We start from the raw sequence: 27,796 nt of genomic DNA on the forward strand, positions 1-27,796 counted from the left end.
AAGCTTTAGACAAATTCTTTTAGAGACTTCTCTGGTAACAGTGCAGGAGAAAAAATATCCTCAGTCTGAGAAAGCCGTAGTAGTGAGACTTACCTATATATACACACATACACATACCCATTCTGATCTTTGATAAAGCTTCGTTTCTCATTTTGAGTGATGGGATTATTAGCTATGCCAACAGAGAAGGACATAAATCAGCAAGCTGATGAGCAGTATTAAACTAGCATAAAAAAGATTCCAGGCTTGAGATGTGGGATTTGGAATACCCACGTCATATCTTTTATTGAAATTGCTAAATACTTTATATTACACTATTTTGATTCAAAATGGAGTTTTTATAAAAAGAAACCATTGTTGAAACTGAATAAGCCTGCCAAAATAAACAATGAAGAGTTTCAAAAAATTCTAAAAAACACAATTGTAGAATTTTTTGAAGCCTTAATATTGCCCATAAATTAAACAAACACCTGGAGAAGAGCAAAACTGCTAGAGGAAATCTGACTTCCATTCATTGCCAGCAACACTGCAAATCAATGACCACGGCCACAAACGCTGTGTAAGAGTCTGAACTTAGGCTTTCAGAAACAATAGCCCAATATTTTTTTCCTAATGAATGACAGAGAGGCATTGTACAGACTGGGGGACTGGGGCTCCTCTAGTTGTTGAGGTTTTCTTTCATGATGACAAACTGGGCTGTATCAGGTTGTATTCTAGGAATTCTGCTTCTATGGCCCTGAACACTGATTCTCTGTAGTCACTCTAATCCAGTCATAATCTAGAGGAAAAGAAGTCTTTGGATGCTTATCAGCTGCTTAGGCAAATACTGATGAAGTCAGTTGTATGACCAGTACCAAGAAACATCATGCAAAGAACAGCAATCATCTCAGGCTAAAGCTATACAGAATTGTACCTTTCAGTCACTACCTTTGAACCAATGATCTGTTTAAATTAGAATGTATATTCAAATTTACAGGATAAATTAGACCAGTTCTAAAATTTACATCAAATTATCCCAACACAGAAAAGTTATATTTTTCCTCATCTTACAATGGATGAACCCATTGAAGGGTGAACCCATAGAATAATACCCTGCCGGCAGGAAGAACACGTTGCTATAAGCAAACCTGAGTAGTGAGGACCAATAAATACAAGGAGTTAAAATGCTAGTAGTCATCTAGATAATTTGAATCTCAGGAGCCAGGGGCCTAATTCAGCTTTAATCTTGACCTTTGAAAGGTTTCTTTTTTTAAAGAAGTATTTCATATCTATGCTGAGGCTTAAAAAAGTTGTCCTGGCTAGAGAGAGTCAACATAACTCAGCCTACCGGATGCTACAAATCCAGTCATTACTGAACAGATCATTGTAAACAACAACCAAGACATCTTTCTCTCCTTCCCTTTTCAATGGTTTCTTGTTAAAGGCAAAATTCAGAAAAATCTTTCAGTCTGAAGTCCTCATATTTGGTTGAAACTGTTTGTCCCATTTATATATAATCTCTCCATATATATATTTGATTAGGCACAAGAGGGATTATTAAACATTCAACAAGTCCTCATCACTATCATCATGAAATGATACTGAATTTGTAGAGTTCTGTGCCTGCTGTTGGCCAAGCTTGGCTTTTGCTTTCCTCTCCTTTCCCCCGTTCAGCAAGTAAGCTTTGTCATCACTGGCAAAGCTTGGTGGCTTCTTTTGTGGGTGCTTGCTTTTGTCTAGTCCTCTTCCTGTCTGAATCTTTACATCTGGGATGGTTAACACTTCATCCTCACTGTCCAGGTCATCCACATGGAGAGATGTAAAAGCATCAGATGTAACAGACTTGGTAGTAACGTGACCGTTCTCCTGCACTCCTTTTACTGTTCTTTGATTTGGTGCTGCAATTTCCTCCATAAGCCACTCTGTTTCATTCTCATTAGCTTCTTCTTCACTGTTTATCTGAAAGAAAAAAAAAAATGCAAGACTTAGTGTGCAGAAACACGGAGCGGTATACTAATCTCCCCAGTTATGGAACCCACCCCACATAACCTTGAGTTTAGTTTAGGTATAACAGCATATTCTTGCACAGTATTATTATTGCTTTTCACCATATCTGAAATGTACCATCTCTTCCTGCAGATTGATACATTATTTGGCTATTTATGGACTGTTCATTTCCTCAATTCTTCCTTTCCCATCTCATCATATAAATGATATAAAAAGCTATGTGACTTTCCATAGTTTGTTTTCGTACTGAAGGAGCTAAGGATTAAAGATTTTTACTTATTAGAAAAGCTTCCCCTTAAAATTATTGACAAGATACAAAGCATTTGATTATGCCACTGATTACCTTTGTGTATTTATAGGAAACACCAGATGTTCTTCTGCAGCAGTTTGTTATCTTGTTTACCACAGTTTCCCTTAAAAAAAAGAATATTGTATTAGGAAGGAATGTGTTCCCCTCATCAGCTTTCACCTCTCTCCAGGTGATTCCTATCATCAACAAATCATTTTACCAAGCAAGCTGCAAGCTATCTCGTTGTGACATTTGGCTCTAAGCCACTGTGATTAGTACTATTCAGTTCATGATGCTGCACATCTTCCCTTCTACCACAGCGTCAAGGTGACTAAAACGCCTGTGGCCTTTATTCTTAAAGAAGGAAATAAATGAGAAAAAAAGTCCGTAAAGCAGAGAAACAGCATGATTTGCATCAAATACTGACAATATATTCACATTGTTTTAACCTCCCTTATTAGTAGTTGCCCACAACAGAGACTAGCTCAAATTATCTTTGTAGTCCATACCTCTTCGTATTGACCTTCAGACAATAATAGTTTGAAAAATAGCTGTTTGACAGCTGATGATGCCAACTGAGAAAACAGAACTTCAGTCTCTGGAAACCAAACCCTATAAAAGACTTTCAAAGCTTCCCAATCACTTACCTCCTCTCTTTTTTGTAGAACAGCAAGATTATTAGGCATGCAGTGAGAACAACCAGGAGGACACTCAGCACAGCACCAACTGCCTGACTTCTCCTTGAAAGGCCCTTATATACTTGGGCTTCCTGATCAGATTGGCCCTCATGGATTCCTGGAGCAATGGTTGATCTAATAATATAAATATGGAAGAAAAAGACTAAGATCTACTGATCTTATATCAGACAGAATTAGAAACATATTCAAATTTAAAACATCATACCATCCTGTCAAAACTTAAAACTCTTCTAAAATCTGTTTATGAGTATGAAAAAAAGGTATGTACTGTGTTTACATTCTGGTATGCTTTGAAACAGCACATAAAACTGAGATTACAGTTGAGACTTAAGTATGATTAAACACTTTAGAACTTAGAAGGAGCTACTCACTCCTCACAAAGCTGCTGTTTTGGAATCAAAGCTGTACCTGAGCAAGCTACATAAGCTACAGCAATTATTTCTCTTTCACCTGACAGAGGCAATACATGGACCAGTCTTCACTGATAATCCCTTGCTTAAACCAGAATGAACAATTTCCGCGTTTTTAAGACAGCAACCAGAAAGTGAACAGTCCTAGAATTATTTCATTACTTGCAGCAAAGCTGCCCACAGTGTCAAGAACACAGGTAACCACTGAGACGCATTGTTTGGCTTTTAAACTACTGCCAGACATCACTTCATTACTCCCTTTTTTCTACAGATCCAAAAAGGATCAGTTCCATTGGAGAAGTGCCTCATTTTCTAAGACCTGCAATGATTTTCAGTCTGGCCTAAAGAACAGGCAGATAGAGGGGAAAGCCAGTTTTTTTGCCCTGGCTTTGAATTTTTGCAGAGGAAAAAGGCAAGGAAGAAAAAACTCACTTAAATGCTCGTTACTCCTCTCAGTAGGTTAGAACAGCATCTCAGCTACAGTACTTTTTGCTTACTGGGAAGAAGAGTATTCAATTCCACTGTACCTCTTCGTTATTTTCAGTGCAAATAGGAAAGTTTGTTTTGTTTTTAAAAGCTTTCACTCCTGCCAACTGCTGTGTTGAGACCAAAAAACCCCTTAGCTTAGAAGTGCTACATTCAGAAAAAAGTTAACTACTCACATTAGTGGACACACAGCAGATGTATACCATGTAAATAAATACTGACAGTCTGCTGTCTCATGAAGAAATTCAGGGATGCCTTCCTTTACATGAGGATTGCAGTGGAATAAAATTGACGAAGAGACAAACTTTGATTTATCTTTACCACATCTGGAGTCTGATGAAAATATGACATCCAAGTCATCATCTACAAGAAGAAAACATTACAGTTCAGTGCTTCCTTAAAAACAGTATTAAGGCCATACCCTGAAGAGTTGTGTCTATATTCTCACTATCTCCATAGCGAACAATTTTTTCTTAGTATCAAAATTACTTTTTTAAATAAATCCTGGAAGACAGACTTAAGACAACTTCACAGAAGTCGTTTAGCTTATATATCATGAAACATGAATCATTTTTCAATGAATTAATTCAAGCAGAGGATCAAACAATTCCAGATAACAAGCAAGTACTTACCTTCAACATAATATTTAGCTTTTTTGGCCCATCCAATTTTCCGAAAGCGGCGTTCACTAGTTTTAACCTGGCAGATGTTTGCTTCAGAGCACTCTGGGAAACTTGAGTTTGTGATACCAGAAAGTTGTATTTCATATACATATTGATCTCCGTTTGTTCTTATGTCACCAGAAGCCATGTACAACCTGAGGAGGCAGAGGGCAGGTGTATGCCAAGTCTAAACATGCAAATTTTGGTAATTCCCAACTCAACACACTAGCAGTAGTGGTAACTGCTACCACTAGTTCAATACAGATTAGCAATAGATTCAGCAACCAGAAGAGATGCAGGACTGAGGTTTCTTCTGAGTATTACCACTGACTATTATACTTAGCAGTAAGCCTTTTGGGAATGAACCAAAAGCAAACTTTTCTAGTCATACTGTCCTCAATGGGTACATGAACAATTAAACTGAATACAAAAGTATTGTTCAGCAGCTCTCACACAAACTACCTTACTGACCATATAATCCATACTGAGTACATTCTGTAGCTGTAATAAACAGCATGGCTTAGCTTTCATAAACTAACAACAAACCACCTTCTCCATAAGGAGAACTGGATCCACTATATGCACTACCCAACTGCCATTTACAATCATATCCCTTCATGCTGCTGGTGAGACTGAGAATGCTCTCAAACTCAGAGCTATTTCTTCTAAACACCTGCTCAAAGTCTGAGCTTTGTGAAATTCAACTTGACTTTAACCTCACATTACACCACATTTCTCATTTCATCCTGACTTCCTTTACTCCTTTTTCCAAGCAGGCTTGATTGTATTTGATAACATTACAAGCACAGAGGAATACTTTTGTTCAGTTGCACCGATCCTGCAGGCAGAGTTTATTCTTCCCATAACATTCATAGAAAGATTTCTTTCCACAATGATACAATTGACGTTAAACATAGTAGTTTATAAGAGTTTCTGAAGCAGAAAAAACGTGCAATGTGTTGTGCCATCAGTGTAACTGCTGGTCTTTCTTTCCCTGCCTTGTCAAATTTCAGTCAGACTTGACTATTCCTCCAGAGCTGTACTCCTTTAGGGTTTCTGAAGCAGGGGTTCCTGTTTCCATATAGATCTGCTGAGCAGGATGAAAGGCACTATATAAAGAATGAAGGAGCACTGTAGCTGAAAATTAAGATCTGACACTGACCTGATGACTATATATTATGGAAAAGAGAAATAACCCCCAAAAGCGTTCTAAGGTCAAGATGGTATACATGCAGGCATTAGATTTGTCTTAATTTCCCTAGAATATGCTCAAAGCTTTAAGCCCAGCTGTGTGCTGCAGTAGGAACCAGACTTTTAAGTCAGTTGTAGTACAAGGCTGACAAAACTCAGTGTAATCCCCATTTAACAGCTAGGAATGTTCAAGGCAAATCAGAATATCCACATCAAGCTTTCATTTCTTGCAGTAGAGTTCTACAGGACTGTATTTGTTTTGTTTTTTTTAAACTTACTTGTTATAGACATTCCCTAATGAGAAGTTTTTCCCAGTTGCAGGATTAATAACTGTTCCATTCACTACCTCCACCTCCTGTGGCTTCAAAGCACAAGCTGCACGTGTGTCCCAAATGATGTAGTAAGCACAGTTTTCCTCATCAATCCTGCCAAATAACAAACAGTTGATCATTCCAGGAAATAGTAACAAGCACGCACTATCTTAAGAGAAGACACAGCTATTGGCTCATAAATGAGAATCTCCTGCATAAGCATCATGCAGTCTGCAGTCATCTGACTGCACTTAACCTCCCTGCTTCAAAAGTTTTAAGTCACACAATAACTTCTTGATACTTAAACACTTTAGCTAGCAAACATGCCAGCTTGCTCTAAGCAGGTTTAATGCTTTGCACATCTGGCCAGAACAAGAAATTAGTCAGATTTCGCTGCCTGGTTCTTTTCCTCATGTGGAGCCTCTTGTTCAGCTCTCTTACTCTGTAAGGAAAATCCTGTCAACCAAAACCAGATAGCAAAAGTCCATCAAGCTTTCTTAGTTCTTGCAACCATGCACATATTGTCTCAATTGAGACAATACCTAGTCAATAAAATCTATATTGATGTAATAGGAAAGCTTTGGTAAATAATGGAGCAAAAACTTTTTATTTTAAAATCAATTTAGCTAAATAATTGAGCTAAGTACTGTCTGCTAAATAGATTTGCAGTAAAGTTATGAGCAGCTGTACTACTACTAACAAAAGAGTATCTCAGCCTAATTCAGAAGTAGAATACCTAGATTTTTGCCTAAGCAGATATTAAGAATATAACTGCTTATGAAAGTAAACAGCCACAGAAACTTCAGAATATTTATGTCTTACAAATATAGACTAAGATTACTGTAGGGGCTGTCCAACTGAACAGTCACAACCCCGAGACTCAGTTTATTAAAAAGTACAACAGACTAAAGCAGCCGGCAACATGTTGATTTGTTACTCACCTCTGCAGCATAGGCATGCCAACTGTTTTTGCACACCTCAGTTCTATAATTGTCATTATTTTCTTGTTCTTCCTACATTCCTGTCCACCAGAATAACTAATATACACTGTATCACCTAGAAGAGAAATAGCAATACTCAAGGTTTTCGTAAGCAGCTGTCAAATTCCCTTTGTGCATTCCCCATACTTCATTACTTCACATCATGTTCTAGGTCCCCCCCATCCCAAAGATCATATATCAATTACAGCACTTGTGTGACTTGAGGCTTCCATGCTGATGATTTAAAAATCACTCCTCAAACCCCTGTACTCGCAATACCTTGGGTTCATGTTGCCAGTATGAGTGTAACAGTTATACTTAAGATGCCCTTTTTGACATCTTGAAAATAAATATATAGGTCACTATGAAAGTAATGCCTCTTATTTATTTCCATGGAAACTACAATAGATGCAAGTTCTCAGCTACAAAACACTGTTTTTTCAATGTAGTCACCAGCACTAGCTATACATTTTCACCAGCAATAAACAGGAGTCTGCATGCCATACAAATCTGCATCTCTGTCACGTCACTAACATTCACCTGATATCATGAGCCAACATAATTAAATATAAGACATTACTTTCAGAATAGCCCTCATACTTGCCCCAACCCCGCATCCAGGCAGCTGTTGAAGATCTCAAAGGAGGAAGCACTCCACAGCCTCTTGGCAACTAGATGAGCCAGTGCTCACCACCATATCACAGGAAAGAAGAAAAAAAGGAATCCTGATATTCAGACAATTCCCCTATTATAGCTTTCATGACACTGTTTTACACTTTTTTCACACCTTAAATGCCTCTTTGTTTTGCGTGGCAGAATCTTCTGTTGTTTTAAAACAGAAATAAATAGAAGACTTACTGACAAAAACGTTTTGAAGATGAGTAGAACCCTGTATTTAAGAATCTTTATGCCTAGATTCTATGATATTGCTACCTCATAGCTCTCTACAGAAATAGGAACATAGCACTCTACAGTAACCGTACCTGTCACATTCAGCTTCTGTGTATGAACAAGTCCAAGAACTTCAACATCTCCATTGTTGCTTTTCCTACAAATACTGGCCCTTTCAGGACAGCCAGTGGGTCCTTCATATACCCTCTGACAGAGATTCAAGTAGTACCTAAACAAAGAACATAACAGACAAACTTTAAAGTTACTTTCAGCTAAACTGACAAAATGAAACATGAACTTCATAGATTCCTTACAGGAAGCTAGCTATATTAAAAGATCAAATACTCAAAGTAGCTAAGGAATTGACCATATGCTAACAAATAGATTATTCCCATCATTTTCAAGTACACAATTCTATACTAGTATACTAGTTAGTTTTGACCTAGATCAAAACTAGAAGTTGAAATTGAGTAAAGAAATATCTGATCTTTTAATCTACAAAGCTTATAGTGTTATCAATTTAAATCTCTTCCTTTAGAACTATACCATTTAAGATTTATTGTAAGAAAAAAAAATTTAGAAGCAAGACAGTAAATGAAACAGTTTTTCAACCCCACAGTTTACTATACTTTCAGAATTAGATGCTCTTATTCTTGCAGATTCATTTCTATTTGCTAACTGGAAAGGTTGACTGACATTTACGTTTTCTTAAGTTGATACTGGCAAGATCTTTCTACCCTGCCTTTACAATTGAGAACAAGCCCTTCTTGAACTTTAAACAAAATATTACATGCTTGACTCTAGAGAGAACAACTGAATCAGTAAGGCTTTTTCAACATAAATAAGAATCCAAAAAATTGCATTTAAGCTACATTATCTCCTTTAAGCAGAAAGCCTTTAAGAAAACTTTTAGTTTAGATTTACTTCTCCTTTAAAGAGGAGTACAGAAGTACTGTGTCACATTATAACTTCAGCTGTGTTGATCAGTAAGCTACTGCCCAAGAGTCGCTTGCTACTTACGAATTTCCATTGTGATAAAAGACCCATGAGCCCGTCAAGGAAGAGAGCATTCTCAAGTCATAAGTTCTGTGTTTCTGGACAAACTTGCACTCCATCTTCTTTGGAGGACAAACAGCCTGTGTCCTCCATTCAAATGTCACAGCACAGCCAAGTATGTCACTCAGAAGGTGTGGACTCCCACTGCCAGCATTTTCATCACATACAAAAATAATAGTAGATGCCCTTCTTGCAGTTGCTATAAGAGGAGAAATTGGAAATCAGAGTACCTTGCAAGAGGCTTCCATACACATATGGATTTTAAAGTCTGATACCTCACAATTGTTCAGATATAGTTTCAGATGAAGCACAAATGCTTTACCTTGCAATTTTCCTCCCTAGGTTACATTTTCATGCTTTTTAGGAAGTTATGTAGCTCTTCCCTCAAAAATGACTGATCTCTGTCAAAGCAACCACCACTTAATGACTCAAAGTCACACATTCTGAAGGCATTAATGTTTTTCACTCATTTGAATAAAATAGGTTTATTCCATAGATTGTCTTGCACATTCCCATCAATTCTCTTATTTGCATTACAGAGGTCTGCTGCCCTCCCACAATTAACTCAGATCATTATAGGTGAGATATAAGAAGTTCTTACCATTCACACAGTATCCCCACTTTCCATCTCCCTGATAGTCCTTAGCTGTAGCACACCATGGCCTATTCTTTTCTTCTGTAATACATTTATCATAGCTCTTCCCTTTGTACTTGAAGGGAAACACACAAAGCTCTCCCTTTTCTGTCACTGAGAAAGAAAGGTAAGTTCTCTTAACAACATACAGAACAGCATGCACATCCAGATCCAAGACAATATCTAAAGCCTGTGCTTCAATACTATCCAAGAAGAATCACAAGCAAACAGTAAGCACTAAAACACTGAGTCTAATTCCAGCTAAAATACAGTATGCAGTTAGCCCAGATCACCCCTACAAAACTGTTGCACATTTTCCTAGGAGATAAATGTTGATGTTGCAGTTCAGTATGGTGCATACTACTGAACAAAACTAACTTCCTACTAAGGCATGAAAAAAAAAAAATCTATGTTGCTTCCCTCCTTTTTGCAGTGAAACTTAGATTTAAGGGTAAGAAGAATGACAAGACTTTACATAATGAGACCATCCATTGCAATCTCACCTGGAGGACACCGATCACCTCCTGTATACTGCAAGATGACTGTTTCATCTTGGTGGCTATAGTCCATTTTCATTTCCTTTATGCTTCCAAATGAGGACACACCACTTCCGGATGTCATACACACTGCCCCATCTTTGCATTTTCCCTGGGACACATCTGCTGCTGCCTTACTGCATACACTAACGTGGTATCTGCTGGATCCAGAAAGTACCTGTGGGGACACACCCAGAAGCATCACAAACAAGGCTGCCTCTTGGAGTCTGAAGTCAGTACACATGAAGAACCACCAAAGTACTTGGAGACTCGTACAGTAATTGCATAAACGCAGATAACTGATTTTGTAAGTCCAACCTTCATTAATGTAGCAAAGCTTCAGATAAAAGAACATCCATAGGGACAATGAAACAGCATATTCAGCAGGCCTGTCATCATATTCAAAGCCAAATTAGGACTCTGTTCAGTGAAAAGTTCTACTTCCTTTACATATTAGTAGATTCCTGAGCTTCTCTCAAAATCATTAAGAGCCAATGCTCTAAACACTACTCCCTCTGCCAAAGGGCAAATAACTTCAAATGCTGACCACAGCTGCAGCACACATTTCAGTCTCTTCTCACACCCCAGGAATTCTAAAAACAAAAAACAAAACAAACAAACAAACCAAACAACAAAAAAAACACTAAGAAAGCATTACCTCAAATGATCTTCCAGAAAGGCTGGTCAAGTTAAAAGTATAGTGTAACTGTTCATCACTCACAGAACAGCCCAAAGTTTTCACTCGATCGGGGCACACAACTGGTGTTTCCCACTCAAACACAAAACTGCAGTCAAGTTTTCTTATCATCTTTGGCTTACCCTGTTGCCGAAGAGCACAGCAAGAGATAAGATTAGGATTAATGTTGGAAAATTTTCATTATTTCTACATTATTCTTACCCCTCCTGAAATACTTTTTTGGATAACTGAGGTTAGATATTCCTGACTGTAGGACAAATTCCATATCTTAATACTACAACTACTACTACAAAAGAAGAGTTGAACTTTTAAACTACCTCCAGAAAACAAACTAGCAATTGAAGTAAGCTAGCTGTCTTTTTAATTAGGATCAAGATTTTTATGTTCAGCTTAGCTGCACACAGGAACAAAGCATAAAGGAACTGTGTTACTTCACAGTAGAGAACATCTAGTTCACAAAGTTAAGATACGGACACAGAAGGCTCTTTATTTTGTCATCTGATTTTAAATAAAAGTAAGCATGGCCTGCGTTACACTCAAAGCTGCCTTGTTTCAGCTCATCTTCTGTCTTGATGAAAAATGGTCCTACTGAGCACTTTCAACAAGTTCTCATTTGTCAATATACTCAAATGCTTCTCCACCGTTTTTCTTAAATTTTCTCAAAAGTCAAGAAGTGTCAGATTCACAGTGTCATGTGGCTTCAAAGTGTTTGGTGTCAACAGAAAACAGTTATTAGTATCTGAATGCAAATTTTGAGAGCTGTGTATGTTCAGGAATTACATCACAGGTGAAAAATTTCATAGTAACAGCTTAGTAAACAACTACACTAGTTCTTGTATTAGCTCATGTGCTGTTTTTTTGTTTGTTTTTTACTTCAAGTGTAACAGAACATTAAGTTTAATGCCAGCAGTAAATTATCACTATGTCACTTCAGTGGAATGTAATCCTTAAAACCATCAGTACTTGATACTTTCAAGCCTAAAGTTCATGCATTATGAAATTTTGCTTAGTTAAGAATACAAATATTCCTTGCTTGAGTACACGAAACAAGTCCATCCTTATATGCTAGAGAAAAAAAAAGCTTTAGTCTTAAGCAATACTAATGCTGGTTACTATTCAGTTCCCACTGAAATCCATTATCAACATCAGTTTAACAAATCTTACCAGACTAGTTCCTTGGCTGCAGTGAAATACAATAAGAGAAGTATAGTTCAATTTGTTGTTTATCTGACAGGGAGTAGTGCTGTTGTAAGTGATGTAAACTTCATTTACTGCCTCATTTAACTTGGGAGGTTGAGTAACACGACCAATATCCTGCACAAGCAAAAAAATGCATATTAGGAGACATAAGACATACCTAGATTTCACAGCAATATAGAGATTCAGATCGATTCAGAGATTGTTTGGTTGACAAAGGAGCACCACTACTACACACTTTTAAAAAGTGAGTACTGTACTTGAAGAATAGATATTATATTTCAATCATATCAAAACAGAAGCTGTGCAGCTAAAGACTCTTTAACGCCCTTTGATTGATCTTGATGAAAGCCAGGGAGTTTTTGCATATTAAAGCATTTTTTTTTTTTTTTAATATCATTGTACCAATATCAACAATTGAAAGTTATGTTGTTAATACAACGCACTAAGTTCCCTAGATCAGAATGGTTGTTCATGGAAAACCATCTCAACTTTTTACCTGCATTTTCTAAAGCTCTCAAATAAGACCTCAAAGCATAAGAGCTTCCAACATCTCTCAAGTTAACAGATGTTTCTCAATATTCTGTCACTACCTCGTTATTCATCTAACTGTCAGCTACTTAAAAATTCTGAATACATCTGGGAGCATGCTAGGACGCACCCTGCTTCGTATTGCAAACATGCTATAATAGAATCAAATGCACAATTTCTGCACCATAGAATAAGCAGGCATTTTGCTTTCCAGGCTCAGTACGTGGCTTGCAGCAATACACAAGATTGCAAACAGTTTTTTCCACATCCATCAAGGCATGGAAACTCTCAACATCCAAAAAGTCACTTAGGTTCAGGATAGGGAATTACCACTTCATAGGGAAAAGCAATGAAAAATAATCTTGAGATTTTAATTTTGTAGTCCTTTTTTATCCCCTCATCAATCCACTAGGTTCAAAATCAGTATCTGTGATTAGAGACCTGTTTTAAACTAGCAGGAAAATGCAAATTCCCACAATCCCAGACATAATACTTACTATTGGCAATTCATTAACAGGAACCATACAAACAGCTGCTCCAGGTGGGCAATTAACATCTTTGATAGGATTGAGAGGCTCACAAATGTTGATATAGAAGTCCGGAGAAACATCTGATGCATCTCCATCCACAAATGCCTCATAATAACCAGTGCGATGGATCAGAGGAGACAGGTCAATAACAGAACTGCCATTCAAAACTGAGCAGCTCACCTATGAGAAAGCATGTTTTAGTGCTTTTATTCTATTATTGTTTCCTTTGACTTATTAACAATCATCCTTTCCCTTCACAGAGAGAGAAGCAGAACTGCATTTAAAAACATCAAAGTTTCATTCAAGTAAAGCAGCATTTCTTAAGGCTCCTGTCTGGCTAAGCATCTACAAGTTACATATGGGGAAAAAAAAAAAAAAAATCAAGCTCTCAAACATAATTCTAGGATTCAGTCTATACCAGAGTAACATTGAGACTTAAAACTCTGCCATGCAGCCTCCCACACAAATAGTCACTATGGTCTTCACAAGAGCAATGGATCCTACGGCTCTAGTGATGTCGGGAAGATGGCAACAATTTCCAGTAAAAATGTTTGGTTACAACAACATGAAGTTACTGTACTGCAAATTGATGACTTGAGCACTGTTTCCTCAGAACCCATTTCAAGTGTTCTTTGAACCGCATAAGCTTACTGACACTTGAAATCTTGGAAGGCTATTTGTGTTTACATACTGGAAGTTTCATTATTTGTTCCATTTTTGTTTAGTTTTTGTAGAAGTGATCATCACTGCTACCTAGCCATTACTATTCTGAAACAAGTTAAAAGTTACTGTGGGTGCACTGTGAAGTGATCAGAAATCTGTAAGTGATAACTGAATGGAATTAACAGGCTAGAAAATAATGCTTTCAAATGCTGATTTGTATTGTATCATATGTTAAACATACTGGAGAAGAAACCAGAGTTCCATAAAGCAGAATTCCTGTACAAGACTGAAAGTGGGGATATTATCTGTCAGGGAAGGAAAAACTGGGAAAAGTCTTAACAGACCTAAAGCTATAGCAGAACTGAAATATCTGTGGAGGGGGAAAACTTGTCAGAGAACAACGGTCAACATTAAGTATTTAAGTAAGAAGAAAGATCAGAGATTCATAAAGGTAGCATTCAAGTGCTGTTAAGACATTTGTGTTCCCTGAGCTACATTGTGAATTTAAAACGTTTAACCTTCTACTCCTAAGGCTAGCTTTTACTCCGTGCAACTGTTAACAGTAACAATTTAAGTAGCTAAAATTCATTACAGTACAGCTATCTCAGACTATTGCCTGGAACACCCGTTCACCTGAAGTTGATCAAGTTATTTCACCTTGATAACACGAACAAAGGATTTGCCTTTGCAGTGTAACACAAAGTTTATCAGATAGTCCTTGCACTTGCAAACCTGATCAGACTTGCCTGGCCTTTCATCACTCACTTAGCATCTCTCTGCCTGGGACTTGTCTCACTTTCTATCTTCAACTCAGCCTAATCCCTCTTAACCTTTTCCCGATTCCTGGAGAATCTTAAGCATTCCTAAGAAGTTACATATGGCTTTCATTTGAGCTGTACAGAAGAGCAAAGAGATTCCAGACTGAGGTTGATCTAAAAAGGTAAAATTTTAACTTAGCTCACCATGTTCACAAGTTTGCCAAGTGCTGTTCATCCCTGCTGAACAAATTTATGAGTATTTGAGAATAAACCTGGGTTCCATACTAGATGAAGAAACCTTTCCCTCAACAAATTTAAAGCATATACTACTATTGTGCCTAAATCTCTCCCCTCCCCTCAGAAATTTAGTCACACAAGTATTTCACATAGAAGTAATCCTTACCTCTTCCTCACAAGCCAAGAAAGTATGCCAGGAGAAGTAACTAGTGCATGTCTGCTCATCAAAAGACAGAAAAACAGGCTGGCTGTCATCCCCAGAATCAGACTTGCATACAAAGCTAAAATAGCTTTTATGCTTCATTTTGAGGTCCGTAGGACAAGGATCACCATCTTCATAAACAAGCTTTAGTACTTGATCTTCATAAGTTAAAGTTTTACTTAGTTTTCCAGCATTCAATGTTTTTGGACCATCAGTGATGCAGACAGCTACAGTTTATAAGAAAAGAACAAAACAGATCAAGTCTTATGCAACTGGCTTTCCAAACAGTTTACCTTACTGATCAACAGGGAACTTAAGGTTCTAGCCTTATTTTAACTTCCACAGAAAATACTTTTTTCAAATTATCTGGACACATCATTAGCAGTGGTAATGAGAAGACGGTTGGATTAGATGATCTTATAAGTCGTTTCCAACCTGGTGATTCTATGATTCTATGACTCTATGAAATTTGAAGAAGAGACATTGCTTTACTACTCAGAACAGCTTTTTGGATCTCTTTCTAAGCCAGTCAGCCACGCAGCTCTCTTCAGTCCTTATGTTGCCAGTAAAACTTGCCATATACATTTTACTGTAAGCTTGTATATGAATATTTCTTTCAGGTATGTCACAGTCCACTACTACAATAACAGTGGTGTGAGATGCTTACCAGCTCCATTAGCACATGAGCTTTTAGCTTCAGCACAAACATTCAACTCAATTTTTCTGTTGTGTGCATCAGTGATCGTATAGCCAGACTCTCGCTCCAGTGATGTCAAATCAAAGAGGTGGCCTACAGACAAAACAAGGTATAGTTTAATCTTTTTGCAGATTTAAAGTAATGACATTAATATGTATTAAAAGCTTTCAGTAACTTCATTTGGTAGGAAGGTCAAACAGCACCTACTTGCTTGCTAACTTAGAAGGTTAGCAATTATGAGATCTTATCAAGAATTAGAATAAAGCTAGTTTCAGAACAGATGTATTGCAAGCTTTCTATAGATCTTTTCTAACAGCTATTTTAATACAAAATATTTCTACCCACCAACAGTAAGATTGTTGTCACTATCCAGATGTTTCACACTTTCCTCGTTTAATAAAATTCTTTGAGAGCAAACAGTTACACTGCTTCCAGCTGCTTCACGCACATACTTGGTTCTCAGGATCTCTTCTTACCTGTTGCAGGATTCGTTACCCGGCAGTCATTTTGCATGTTGCTTTTAAGAGGACACGCAGCAGCAGTGAACCATAAGAAGCTGTATTCACAATCTTCAATGGCCATTATAAGTTCTGGCTTTGATTCCTAAACACAAAACAGTGACAGACTACATCTCTGCAAAGTGATATTGTAAGGTTTCGTGTCACAGGGTTAGACCTGAAATCTCTAGCTGAGCTCAATTCAGACATCACTCCTAGGACTTAACAGCCCATTTGGGACCAGCAAGTTAACTATTATAGTAGTTTGCCACAGTGTAGCTGTATCACATGCACAGGATGGTACAATATCCTCATCAGTTTCACTGCAACTGATAATAAGTGAGCTAAAGGCAGCCTAACTTAACAGTGGAAAGTCCAAAAGCTGAGGATGAAACATTTCAAATAGGAGTAATTAATGGTTAGGCATAAAGATGAGCAACCAAGGCTTAAAAACTACAAACACTAACACTAGACATTGGCACTGCTCTAGGTGTTTGCCAAGATACAATACACTCACCCTCAAGATGCAAACATTTTAAAGGCATTCCAGATGATAAAAACTGCTAGCAGATTGTGCAAAAAAGACCTCTCTTAAGAGATGCTCATCATTTAAAATAGTCTGCTCATAAAGCTGTCTCACAAATAGCTGAAGAGTAGGGAACAGCTAAGAACTGCTTCACCATCCTCCCCACACACAGTGGCAGAAATAACTCACAAAGTATAAAACCTAAAAGGAGAAGCCTACTTACAATTTTGCTTTCATCACACTTGAGGCGCAATATTGTTGTTTTCCTGCGAATTTTATCTGGACAAAGCTCCCCATTAATATATTTCAGAGTAGAAATGCCATTTTCCCACCGGGGTCCTTCAGCCACTTCTCCAAGGCTTATACAATTGATACCTTCCACAAGGGAGGCAGCAGCATCAGGAGGACAGGAACCTACACAGATGAACAAAACCATGCGTTATTTTTCCAAAAGTTAAGGCCAGTTTGCCAGGAATAAAAATCCACTTTCAGTTACACCACAGCTGATCTACTTCCAAACCAGCACCCAGATTACACTCATTGTAGATTCCTCCCCTGCCTCCAACCCTAACCACCTCTATTTGTAGCTAGAAAACATTTCACTCTTACGTGCAGCACCATATGGCACTAAAGGCTTGCAGACATTAATATAGTATTTCTTTGTAGAAGTAGATATATCTGTTGCCTCCCAATTCTCTCTATGCCGTGTCAGAGACGAAAAGTCATAAAAATTTCCTTCATCATCCCTGTAAAACAGAAAATTTTAATTAAGAGGTATTAAAGTAGTTCCAGCAATTTTAGAGTTGTCATTCAAAAGAAACTTTATCTCACAAACTCTACAAAGATTGTTGTGATGGAAGAGTCTGCACCAGATTCGCTGGTCCCTACAAGCCTCAAATTCAGTACAGATATAAGTCACCCAATCTACTGCAAACTGCCCATGTACACACAGACCATATAATGTATGAGTCATTTTTAATTTCACTGGAGCACACACTATGCATGCCAAACAAACACACAGTTGACTGTCATTTTAGGCTAGCACCCAAGCACGATACCACAGACAACTGCTAGCCATATTTGAGTACATCACTAAATCTTTTTGAGCTAATATTTAGTTGAGAAGAAAACTGGCATTTTTCTTGGAGTTTTGTCTGATGAAGTTCTTAATAGGTATCACTGGCTTCCTTGTTCAAGTTTGCTATAACTGAATATCCACACTTAAAAAAAATCTAGTATATTCAGATTTCTAGCACCGATATCAACATAGCTAATAGTTCATTTTTATACTGAATTTATTCCTCAGGAAACACCCAAATGAAATATTTTTCTTTAGTGAAATATTAGTTTGAGAAAGTACAAATAACATGACAAGATTACTCAAAATATTGCTTTAGGATTGAATGTCACTTTAGCTACTAACAGATTAAGTAAAAAAAATACAGCAGCTACAGTAGTGGTATTGCATGAGATTGCAATAAGGCTATATACTCATTTCCACCGTCACACAGCCCAACTTTACTTTTGAGAAAACAGCTTACTTGTAGGAACACTCAGTAGATTTAACAGGCGGGCAGGCATATTGCGTGTGCCATTCAAACATATATGTACAATCTGGAGTTTCCTTCAAAAATACAGGCTGAAAGAACAAAATTCAAGAGGAATTTATTTTCTCTCATTTAAACATAGAAATTACCAAAAACATCTCAATCTTGCTTCAAGAAGGTGCAGCAACTTCTATTTACATACCATCTTAGAGACATACTATGCTTCTGATCTGAAAAATATGGCTCAAGAAGCTCAAAACACAGGTTTTTTTCCCCCCAAACCTGAATTTATCTATGTGCACAATACTGATTAAAGAGCAGCCACTAAAAGCTACTAGTTCCTCTATGAGGCAAGGAAAAGAACCAGAAGTAAACTTAGGCACCATTCTTTATGAACAGGGAAGTAAGCATAAGAATAGAAAGCGCTATTAAAAACATCAAGTTACCCAATTTTTTTTTTTTTGTCTGGCCATACACTTCCTGATTTTCTGTGGATTTTTCTCCTACCTTTTACTTCCAACAAACAGACTGCTCTGACATCTCCAAGAGCTTTGCTAGGAGCAGACATTTCTAAAGAACACCACGCTCTGATTTTCTTGAAGCATGAGGAAGGTTCCTTCCGTAAATAGCAAGTTCAGTTATTTATTAAAGCCTCAGAAGAGCTTCACATCTCCTGCCTAGTCTGTAAGTGAATAACCAGTTCTTGAAGAAAGCCAGTTCACATTCTTCATCTTACCCTCCTGCACATTATGAAGAGAGCAGTTCTGGAAGACAGTATATGCAGGAATTTAATGTTTTGCAACTAACCTCTGATGTAGTCTTGTCACAGTAGAATAATATGGCAGTTGATCGTTCATATATTTTATGACATTGCTCTCCGCTGGTGTAATTAATCATTATTAAACCATTTTTGAAAGTCAGTTTCTCTGTAAGCAAGCCTGGAAGTAAAGAGTTGAGAAAAGGAAGTTAAACAGCTAATTTAGTAAACACAGAACTGCAGTAACACATCTGGCAATGGAGTTACACAGGCAGCAGATAAACGCATAATAAAGTACTGATAGAAAGACCTAGACATTCCTCTAAAACACAACCTAGTTATTTCTTACATCCCAGTATAAGACGAATTAACTCAATCCTTTTTACATGGTAAGACAAGATTTCACACTATCTCTCTTTATATATAGATTTTACTTGCAAATGAAGTAAAAGCAGTAGGGTATTTTTATCTTACAAAACACACAGAATGAACCAGCATATAACTGAGCCTACTATGTGATAAATTAATAGCTCTTACTATTCTTTCACTCTTCAAGTTCCTTTTAATCAAGTGCCATACCTGCTACTTTTCTGAAAGTGGTGTCCTTCTTCTTTACTTGACATGACGACACAGAATGAGCCTCTGATCTGCAGTGTTCTGTTATTTCTCCACAAACTCTGAAGTAGTAGTCATATTCATCTGTACTCACTTTTATGTCTTTATTGGAAAGTGGCTTGAGATTATAAACATGACCATATCTTGGATCTTTCACTTGGCAATCCTCTCCTTTAAAGGAAAGTTACAAATTTAAAATACAATATCTATGAGCCATAACTACCATTAACACAAAACGTAAATGCTATGCTATATTTCAAAAACCATCTCAAGCTGTCCTTACAGGCTCTTCCTTCACCATAGAAGGTAATGGGCAGAACCAGAAATACCAAGTCCAGGACTTGCTTAATTGTCTGGAAAGAACAGTGAGGTCAAGGCTGAAGAAAAAGTTGTCCTAGATGTCAGTCTTGCATTTTCTTTAAGTAGTTATGAGGTCTGCAGAGTTAGTAAATAATCAATATAGGAATATCAAGCTTAAGGGAATATCAAGGTCTATGAAGATAAAAGGTTTGAGGAAGTTCTAGCTTCATGGGTCTAACCAGCTAACAGAAAGTTTACAGTCTTTACTGCTGATTGAATTCTAGTGGTCACTAGCGCCACACGATTACTGTTTTTTCATTAATCACCTAACAAGTTGGTACTAAGAGATGATGACACAAGTTTCTCTTCCTTCAAAATCATGACTCTTGTCAACTGCATCCTGCTCAGTAATTGCATATGACAGAGCAGCATCTTAGCAAGTATTCCTCTTACGCCACATGTAGGTAACTGACAGTGTCAATTACATCTAGTACAGCTGCAAACAGGTACTTCACCAGAAGTCTGGATATTATACAAGGCATTATCTGCAAGTTGTAAAATAAAGCCTGTAAAGACAGAGAAGACATCTGCATGTTCAGCTTTCTAAGAGCCAACTGACTACCAGAACTAAAACTCAATTCCTTCTTGCATGTCCTAAAGTCAACTGTAAACTCATTGTCCTCTATGGTCTCTCCACCATCATTTACTAAGAGTCAAGTTCACAACACTTTCCACTCTTCAGGGAGGATGCCTTGACAGACATAGGATCAATAACATTCATTAAATCTAGCACCAATATTTGCAAGACACCAGCAAGTCTCACTGTAATTGAGGTAGCACTCTGATTTGGTCAGAGAATATTATTGTTTTTTTTTTCCCCCAAATACAAGAATCCATTTAACTATCACCCTAAATGGCACTTTTAAGGTTAGATATTTCTGCTGGACTTAGGCTCCAAAGGGACTTCAATGTCAGCATCTATCACTGAAGTATCTGCAGGGCAAAAAACCAAGTACAGCTCCACTAGGAATTTGCTTCTTGTACAGATCTGCTCTGTATTTTGAAGCTTAACTACAGTTACCTTCTGCTTTGTGAACAGGACAGGCTGCCAAGGTTCTCCAAACAAATACAAACTCACAGTCACCTTCTTGCTCCAAAACTGGTGATCCCTACAGAAAAGTAAGTTGTATGAAGGAGACGTATGTTTTGGGATTTTCAGTATAGTTGTTCATACAAGACACAACCCTTTATTGCAGTTGCATAGTCTAAAGACTCTATTACCAAACTTCAGTTCAGTACTTTTTCTGCACAAAGCTGCTACTGGTGGCTCAAAAATTCAGAGACCACTGTTGTGCACAAAAACTCCAGAAAGTAGTTGAAAGGAGAAACAGGAGAAAAAGCCTTTATACAAGACACTGCATTTTAGAACCAACCTCTCCATTACAAAAAAAAAAAAGATAGTAAACAGTCTATGTTGAAAGTCCAAGCTCAAGTCTTTACTAGCAGCTTTCAGCAAAGCAAATTACCATTGTTTGATCGCACTGGAATATTATACGTGTAGAATAGCGTTGCTTATCTTTACACATATCGCCGTTCAAGTAAGTAATGCTAAGTGACCCATCAGTAGCAGCCTGTGGATTTATCTGAATGACTCCGAGGTTCTTGCTTTTATCAGCATATTTCACACAGGATCCTATGGCACCACCTACAGGAAAGCAAAAGAAAACTTTATTTTAGTACAAAGCTCTGACAACTAGTTATCTTTATTGAGTCTAAGACAAAATAATGGAGTAGCTTTAAGAGAGCTTCAAGCACTCAGAATGGTTCAAATTCCCAAAGCACAACACAGCAGATGCATTTTTATGAATGCAGAGACATTGTCTGCCTAAAGGCTTTGAAACAGAAAGTAAGTCACTGGCCTGTATTCACTGGGACCTTTAAAGCTGTACTAATCTGTTACATAGATTAAAGTAAGAAACTTGCTAGAAACTTGCTAGAAATTCAGAATTCATTCATCAACTTTTAGCCTGCCTCTTTAAACAGAAAGTCAAGATACTTGTAAATACTGCTCTTAAAACATTTACCCCAAATGCCTTTCTACAAATCTCAGTACAAGACTCCTGTTTAGTATCAAGACTGCTCTCAGTCTGAGAGCTCTGTAGTACTTTTACAGCCTTGCACAGACCTAGGTAAGGTATGTTAAGTTCAGCAACTGAACAGGCAGGATTTAAGTAATCTTTTTAAAAAAACTCTGCATAGAAGGTCTGACACAAGAACTCAAAGTCAAGAAGTGTTGGCCATTTGGCTTACCAGGGCATCCAAGCACAAAAGGCAAAGGCTTGCAAACATTCAAGTAAAACGTTCGCTTCTTTGCATTCTTTGAAGTATCTATAGCAACCCATGGTTCACTCTCTTTGCTCAAATCACTTAGGTCATACTCATTACCAGCAGCATCTGGAAGAGATGTGGCACATACAGTAAAAGCTGAAAGAGCTGCTAAGGTAGATGCAACAGTACTGAGTTTCAGACAATGCAATTCATTGACAAATACAGATAATTCAAAGTGTTGTTCAGAATCAAATTAGATACCCACAGAGAAAGGGTACTGCTTGCATAAAGAAGCAACTATACTATGTGAAAAAAAAAAAAAAAAACAAAGTTCCCTTGTGGTAGCTAAACTGCTCATCATCAAGTAGCTACTTTAATTCATAGGTTCATTTTTCTGGAGACAATACAATTTAACCCATTTTCTTCAGTTAGGCTGAAGTCACACCTATGTTTTTACATTAGCTTCCTCCTTCTTCCTCCCCTTAAACCTCCTTCGAACAAATTAGTTCTCCCTCTCCACCTTTATGAAGATGTCAAGTACTGAACTTACTCAGTCCAGGCATCCTTAAATCTTCATCTAAATGGCTACCTCCATAAAAGCCTGTGGTGATTAGTTAATCCTTCTGTTAGTTACTGCACAGAGCCAACCTGAATCCCAGGTACATACTTACCCGTAACCTGGCAGTCTACAGGAGCAGGAGCACAAGCCAGAGCTGTGTGAAACTCAAAGAAAGTATCATGAATGTTCAGCATACTGTTGATCTCTTCACGCACAAACTTAAGCTCTCCAGGATACGAATCATTACAAATGAAAGTCACCGTGAATGTGTCCGATTTTCCTGTAAAACAAACACTTAGCTTGAACTTCAACTTAAATATTCTACAGTGAAGCAGCAGCAGGTAACACTTGATTTTAAGATTTTCTAACAGCTTCCTGTTAAACTGCTTCAAGGGCAACACTACCTTCTGTTTTTACATTTTCTAAATGACAAAATAAACATCTTTAAATAACTGTCCTAAAATTCACAGCAGTCACTAATAACATTGCAAAATAGAGAATAGAACACAGACGTATTCTAAGGAGCGTAATTTCGTTCACTGAGCTGTACTTCCCACATCTTTGACAGATTTGTGGAAACAGAAAGCCTATAAAACATCAAATCCATTGTACCAGTAGCTCCTAGATTGCATCACACAAAGAGCAGTTCTTTAAGTTGTGTAATAACTAGAGAACAAAGAATATTGACACTTTTTAGGCAACACATGTTTAGTCTTCTCCACAGCCCATAAGTAGTAATAGGGAGAATATTTGTCATTACTGCATCCTAAAGTAAACAAAATGGTAGAAGCTCTCACAGTGAAATACATGGTAACTCAATCACTTTCATGGCTGTAAAAAATAACATAATCATAGTAATTTGTACAGAAAGATCAACATTTCAGAAGCATCTTAATCTAAAACACTTTCCTGAAAGAACCTTGTAAGATGCCCTATACTTCCCTCAAGACTCATTTTGTACAGTTGGAGAGCTTGTTTAGCTGATGGGTTTTACCTCTTCTCATTAGTGTCACTTACAAAACAGACTAAAATTCACAAGCAGGTACACGAGATACTAAAGCACTTATTCAATGAACTCCTAAATAACAGTGTAAGATATTTGAAAGGTCATTTTTCATTAATAAAACTACTTTAAGACTTGGTTTTGTGAATAATCTCTAAAGCAGTAATTTCACTTAAGAGTCAGAGCTCATTTTACTTGCTTTCTCTATTTAACTACCTATTTCCCCTTCTAAGGGAAGGTATTTTTCATCCACTTAGTAAGGGGAAAAACATCTTGTGCTGTATTTTGTCCATTTTCAGCAGTTTTGAAGTGCACATTTATTTCTGAAAACTGAACCATAATCATTTAGCATGATTTGATTTCTCATGAGATGCTCATATGAGCTAAGCCTGTTTAAGTTTTAGCATTAAACCCATTAAACTTACACAAAGTGTGAAATGAAGACTGACAGAAAGTACAATATTAGTGACACACCGCGCTGCACATTTCCTGGACTCACCTGATTCAACAAGAAGACGACCTCTGTAGGTAAGAGTTAGAAACCCTTCACTAGACAGATAAAGAGTTTTATCCAATTCTACCATCCTCACTGATGTCAGATTGTCTGCTTCACATCCAGCAGCTGGTTTTCCATTTATTTTACCACAGTCTGGCATAGGCCCACATATGTTTAACTAGAATTTTTAAAAACAAACAGGTGTACACAATGTTAACTGGTTCAGAAAAGTTAGGCTCAGGTAGTCTTTCTGCATCAGTGAAATTCTCTTGTTAAAATCTATTTTTTGAAATTATATCATAATTCATACATCATAAAATGCCTATCACTTCTGAACTGCAAGACAACTATCTATACAGGAGCAACACCTTCAGGGTCCACAAATTCACTCCATTGGAAGAACAGGATGTGATTTAGCTGGTCAAAAATCCTATGATACTATCTGTGGATAGTCTAAAACTAACGAGACATATAAAGCACATTAAGATGACTGACGTTTAAAATGACTCACATGAATAAATTGAATCACTCATAAGCTTACACTGCCCATTTTTGGCATTAGTAAATAAACCAGTATTATACAACTGAGTATATAACTAGCCATGCATAGCATAGAGGTGCCTCTACAGTGTGACTAATTTTCAGCTTTGCTATACAACAAGATATTATTTAAATACTATTTTGAGTGATGAATCAATTTATCTTCTGTTCTTCTCTTAAGTACAATGCTCTTCTGCCAACTTAAATTTCATAAGAGGGTGGAGTAAAAGTTCCAACTCACTAAGTATGACCAGAAGAAAAAAAAAAAAGCAACAGCAGAACCCACAAGCAACAGATTGTACAGTCAGAATCCTTACCAAGTAGGTCTTCCCAATGCCAGTGGTTGTATAGCCCTTCTCTGCAGCTAATGGCTGCAGATCGAACAAAAATCCACTGTTTGGATCTCGCACAGAGCAGGACTATAAAATAAGAATTTTAACAGTATTATTCTCTACCTCTGCACTTTTTGTTTAATGTTCTATTTCTACCTAGCTCAGAGAGCCAAAGAAGTGATTTGCGTGTATACGTATCCTGTGTACCAAGCAGCAACTTAATTTGGACAATTACATTACAGCTCTGGTAGTAGCAACTCTCCATTTAATTCTTTTGCACAGTTGTCTGTTGATATTGGTCATATGCCAGTAAGTGTAATTTAACTGATGTCATTTATCGGGTTAGCTAGAGCAAATGTTTTAATTGAAAGATAGTTGTACACTAATGTGATATTTTAAGACTTGTAAAACAGAGTAACTGAGTGGCTCATTGTACAAAGTGATCTTAATTTGATTAGCTATACACAAACAAGAATAAAAGGATAATACTTAAAAAAGCACTCAACTTTACTAGCAGCCTCATATGTCCTGCAAATTGCTCTTAGAGTAAGCACTGGAACACTTTTGTCCAAAGTTACATGCTTTGTGCACACTTCAAGAAAACAATAAGATGGCACAAAGTTCTACCATGATCAACTTCATATTTCACTGTAATTAAGTTTTCTCCTAGAGTAATGAAAACGCAGCAAACGCTAGAAAAACATACCATGCCCTGGTGAGGCCATATTTAGACTGTTGGGCTCAGTTCTAGGCACCCCTGTTAAAAAACTCCTAAAAGAAGTCCAATGGAAGACCACAAAGATGATAAAGGGCCTCAAGCATCTCCCATATTGAGGAAAGGCTGAGTAACATGGGTCTGTTCAGCCTGAGGAAGAGAATATTGGGAGGGGATCTAATAAACATATTTATAAATACCTAAAGGAAGGTGGTAGGCCAATGGACAAGGCCAGGTTCTTATCAGTGGTGTGTAGCAATAAAACAAAAGGTAATGGCCTAGAACTTCTACGTAGGAAGCTCCATACTAACATGCAGAAGAATTTCTTTACAATAAGGGTGACAGAGCAGTGGAACAGGTTGTCCAGAGAGGCTGTGGAGTCTCCTTCTATGGAGATATCCAGTCCCCATATGAATGCCTACCTGTGGGACCCATTGTAGGCAACCTGCTTTAGCAGGAATGTTGTACTTGATTTCTTGAGGTCCCTTCCAACTCCTGCAATTCTGTGAGACCATGAATTTTGATTTTCTTACCTGAGAATCATCTTTTGTTTCCTTGACTGGACAAGCAGCTTCAGTTTCCCATAAGAATGTAACCACACATTCTTGAATAGATATAAACCGGGGGCTGCTATTCTGGAAATGAATTGCGGACAGAAGGTCAGAATCAAGTAAAAAGTAACAGCCAAGACCTTCTCATGTTTGTGAGATTCTGCTTTAAAAATAGCCTACCAATGGCCCTCAGCCCTAGGGGGTTTGGGATATATGGTATATAAATTATAAACAAAAATCTAGCACTATAAAATACTGTTCGCTGACATAACTGAAGTAAGTTACTCAAACTTGATTTCAGTGCTTTCACACAAAACTAAAGTAGCTCATAACTGCTCTAAGACTCGGGTTTTCACCATCTCTCCTACTAAAGTAAGGGAATCAAAACTGGCAGATTCACAAGCCAACAGAAAAAGTCTTAGGCAAACTTCACTAGTGTCCCCTCTCACCAGTAGAATCTGAACTTTAACATGTAGATTTGTATCAGTACAAGTTCTATAGAATTAAGAGCTCGTGTAGAATCAAGCTGCAGAGATACAGCTCAGTCTAGAAATGCACTTTCAACATTCTTCCTCTTAAGATGTTCTGCAATGTCTGTAACTATAAAAGGTACTTTTTCATGCTAATTACATTAGTCTGAAACATCAGTTCCCACAAGGGTTATTAGCTTCTACCTAGTTCTTATGATAAAATACTCAGTTTCAGAATCCAGTAAAATACATACCCAATTTAAAGCAGAGATGCAAAAAAATAAAAGGTAAGCCCTCAAGTAGCCTCCCTTAATCACAAGTCTTACATGCTATTAATTTTCAGGTAGCTTCTTGTTATGTGATGTTATGTGACAAAAAATCTACTATGATAAAACAACTGAATGATTTGTCCTTACAAGAGTGCCTCTGGAACACACAAAGTGAATGGTGGTGTTATAAGAAGTTCTCTCTCCATCAGCATTGATGCATACAGAGCCATTTGCATAGGTTAGAAGAATGTGACCAAGTCTTTCAACTACTAGTTCTTTGCTGGCAACACCAAGATTACTGATGGATGTGACTTCGTAGTAAGAATCCTAGAAATAAAGAAAACTGTCAGCAATTCTGAATATCTAATGAAAAAAAATACAATAATCTTGCATACAGAAGGTTCTCTCCATTGCATTTGCAACTCAAACCTAGAAATCTCTCAGATATGGAGCAGAAGAAAAATATATAGGTCCACATCTTTAAAATTTAAGTGCCACAAACCAGTTATTTTATGATAAGGTGCCTATAGTGCCTCAAAACAACCACCCCATCACATCAGCTACACAGCTTAGAAGTTTAGGGAGCCTGATAATCTCATGTGGCGATAAATACAACATAGTCTGTATAGTTGTTTAAAACTATGCTGAA

General features: G+C 37.3%; 1 protein-coding gene across 1 annotated transcript in view; it reads right to left on the minus strand.

The window, feature by feature from the left end:
* Nucleotides 1–246: 246 nt before the first annotated feature.
* The window catches only part of IGF2R (insulin like growth factor 2 receptor), a 54,035-nt gene continuing 26,485 nt past the window's right edge, over nucleotides 247–27,796 (minus strand). Inside the window, exons 19-48 of the mRNA XM_019613523.3 lie at nucleotides 27,295–27,474; nucleotides 26,391–26,492; nucleotides 25,128–25,229; nucleotides 24,274–24,448; nucleotides 22,884–23,051; nucleotides 22,195–22,338; nucleotides 21,411–21,589; nucleotides 20,966–21,053; nucleotides 19,549–19,755; nucleotides 19,020–19,150; nucleotides 18,207–18,304; nucleotides 17,275–17,411; nucleotides 16,889–17,079; nucleotides 16,119–16,245; nucleotides 15,613–15,735; nucleotides 14,910–15,172; nucleotides 13,053–13,265; nucleotides 11,992–12,141; nucleotides 10,789–10,950; nucleotides 10,098–10,308; nucleotides 9,562–9,708; nucleotides 8,925–9,159; nucleotides 7,997–8,133; nucleotides 6,975–7,089; nucleotides 6,001–6,147; nucleotides 4,502–4,686; nucleotides 4,046–4,232; nucleotides 2,923–3,087; nucleotides 2,330–2,399; nucleotides 247–1,938 (exon numbers count right to left, since the gene is read on the minus strand). Of these exons, the coding sequence (XP_019469068.2) occupies nucleotides 1,537–1,938; nucleotides 2,330–2,399; nucleotides 2,923–3,087; nucleotides 4,046–4,232; nucleotides 4,502–4,686; nucleotides 6,001–6,147; nucleotides 6,975–7,089; nucleotides 7,997–8,133; nucleotides 8,925–9,159; nucleotides 9,562–9,708; nucleotides 10,098–10,308; nucleotides 10,789–10,950; nucleotides 11,992–12,141; nucleotides 13,053–13,265; nucleotides 14,910–15,172; nucleotides 15,613–15,735; nucleotides 16,119–16,245; nucleotides 16,889–17,079; nucleotides 17,275–17,411; nucleotides 18,207–18,304; nucleotides 19,020–19,150; nucleotides 19,549–19,755; nucleotides 20,966–21,053; nucleotides 21,411–21,589; nucleotides 22,195–22,338; nucleotides 22,884–23,051; nucleotides 24,274–24,448; nucleotides 25,128–25,229; nucleotides 26,391–26,492; nucleotides 27,295–27,474 (4,941 nt within the window). The 3' untranslated portion in view covers nucleotides 247–1,536. The remainder of the gene's footprint in view (nucleotides 1,939–2,329; nucleotides 2,400–2,922; nucleotides 3,088–4,045; nucleotides 4,233–4,501; nucleotides 4,687–6,000; nucleotides 6,148–6,974; nucleotides 7,090–7,996; nucleotides 8,134–8,924; nucleotides 9,160–9,561; nucleotides 9,709–10,097; nucleotides 10,309–10,788; nucleotides 10,951–11,991; nucleotides 12,142–13,052; nucleotides 13,266–14,909; nucleotides 15,173–15,612; nucleotides 15,736–16,118; nucleotides 16,246–16,888; nucleotides 17,080–17,274; nucleotides 17,412–18,206; nucleotides 18,305–19,019; nucleotides 19,151–19,548; nucleotides 19,756–20,965; nucleotides 21,054–21,410; nucleotides 21,590–22,194; nucleotides 22,339–22,883; nucleotides 23,052–24,273; nucleotides 24,449–25,127; nucleotides 25,230–26,390; nucleotides 26,493–27,294; nucleotides 27,475–27,796) is intronic.

The sequence above is a fragment of the Meleagris gallopavo genome, chromosome 2 (genome assembly GCF_905368555.1).
Source record: "Meleagris gallopavo chromosome 2, MGAL_WU_HG_1.1, whole genome shotgun sequence".
Taxonomy (NCBI): Eukaryota; Metazoa; Chordata; class Aves; order Galliformes; family Phasianidae; genus Meleagris; species Meleagris gallopavo.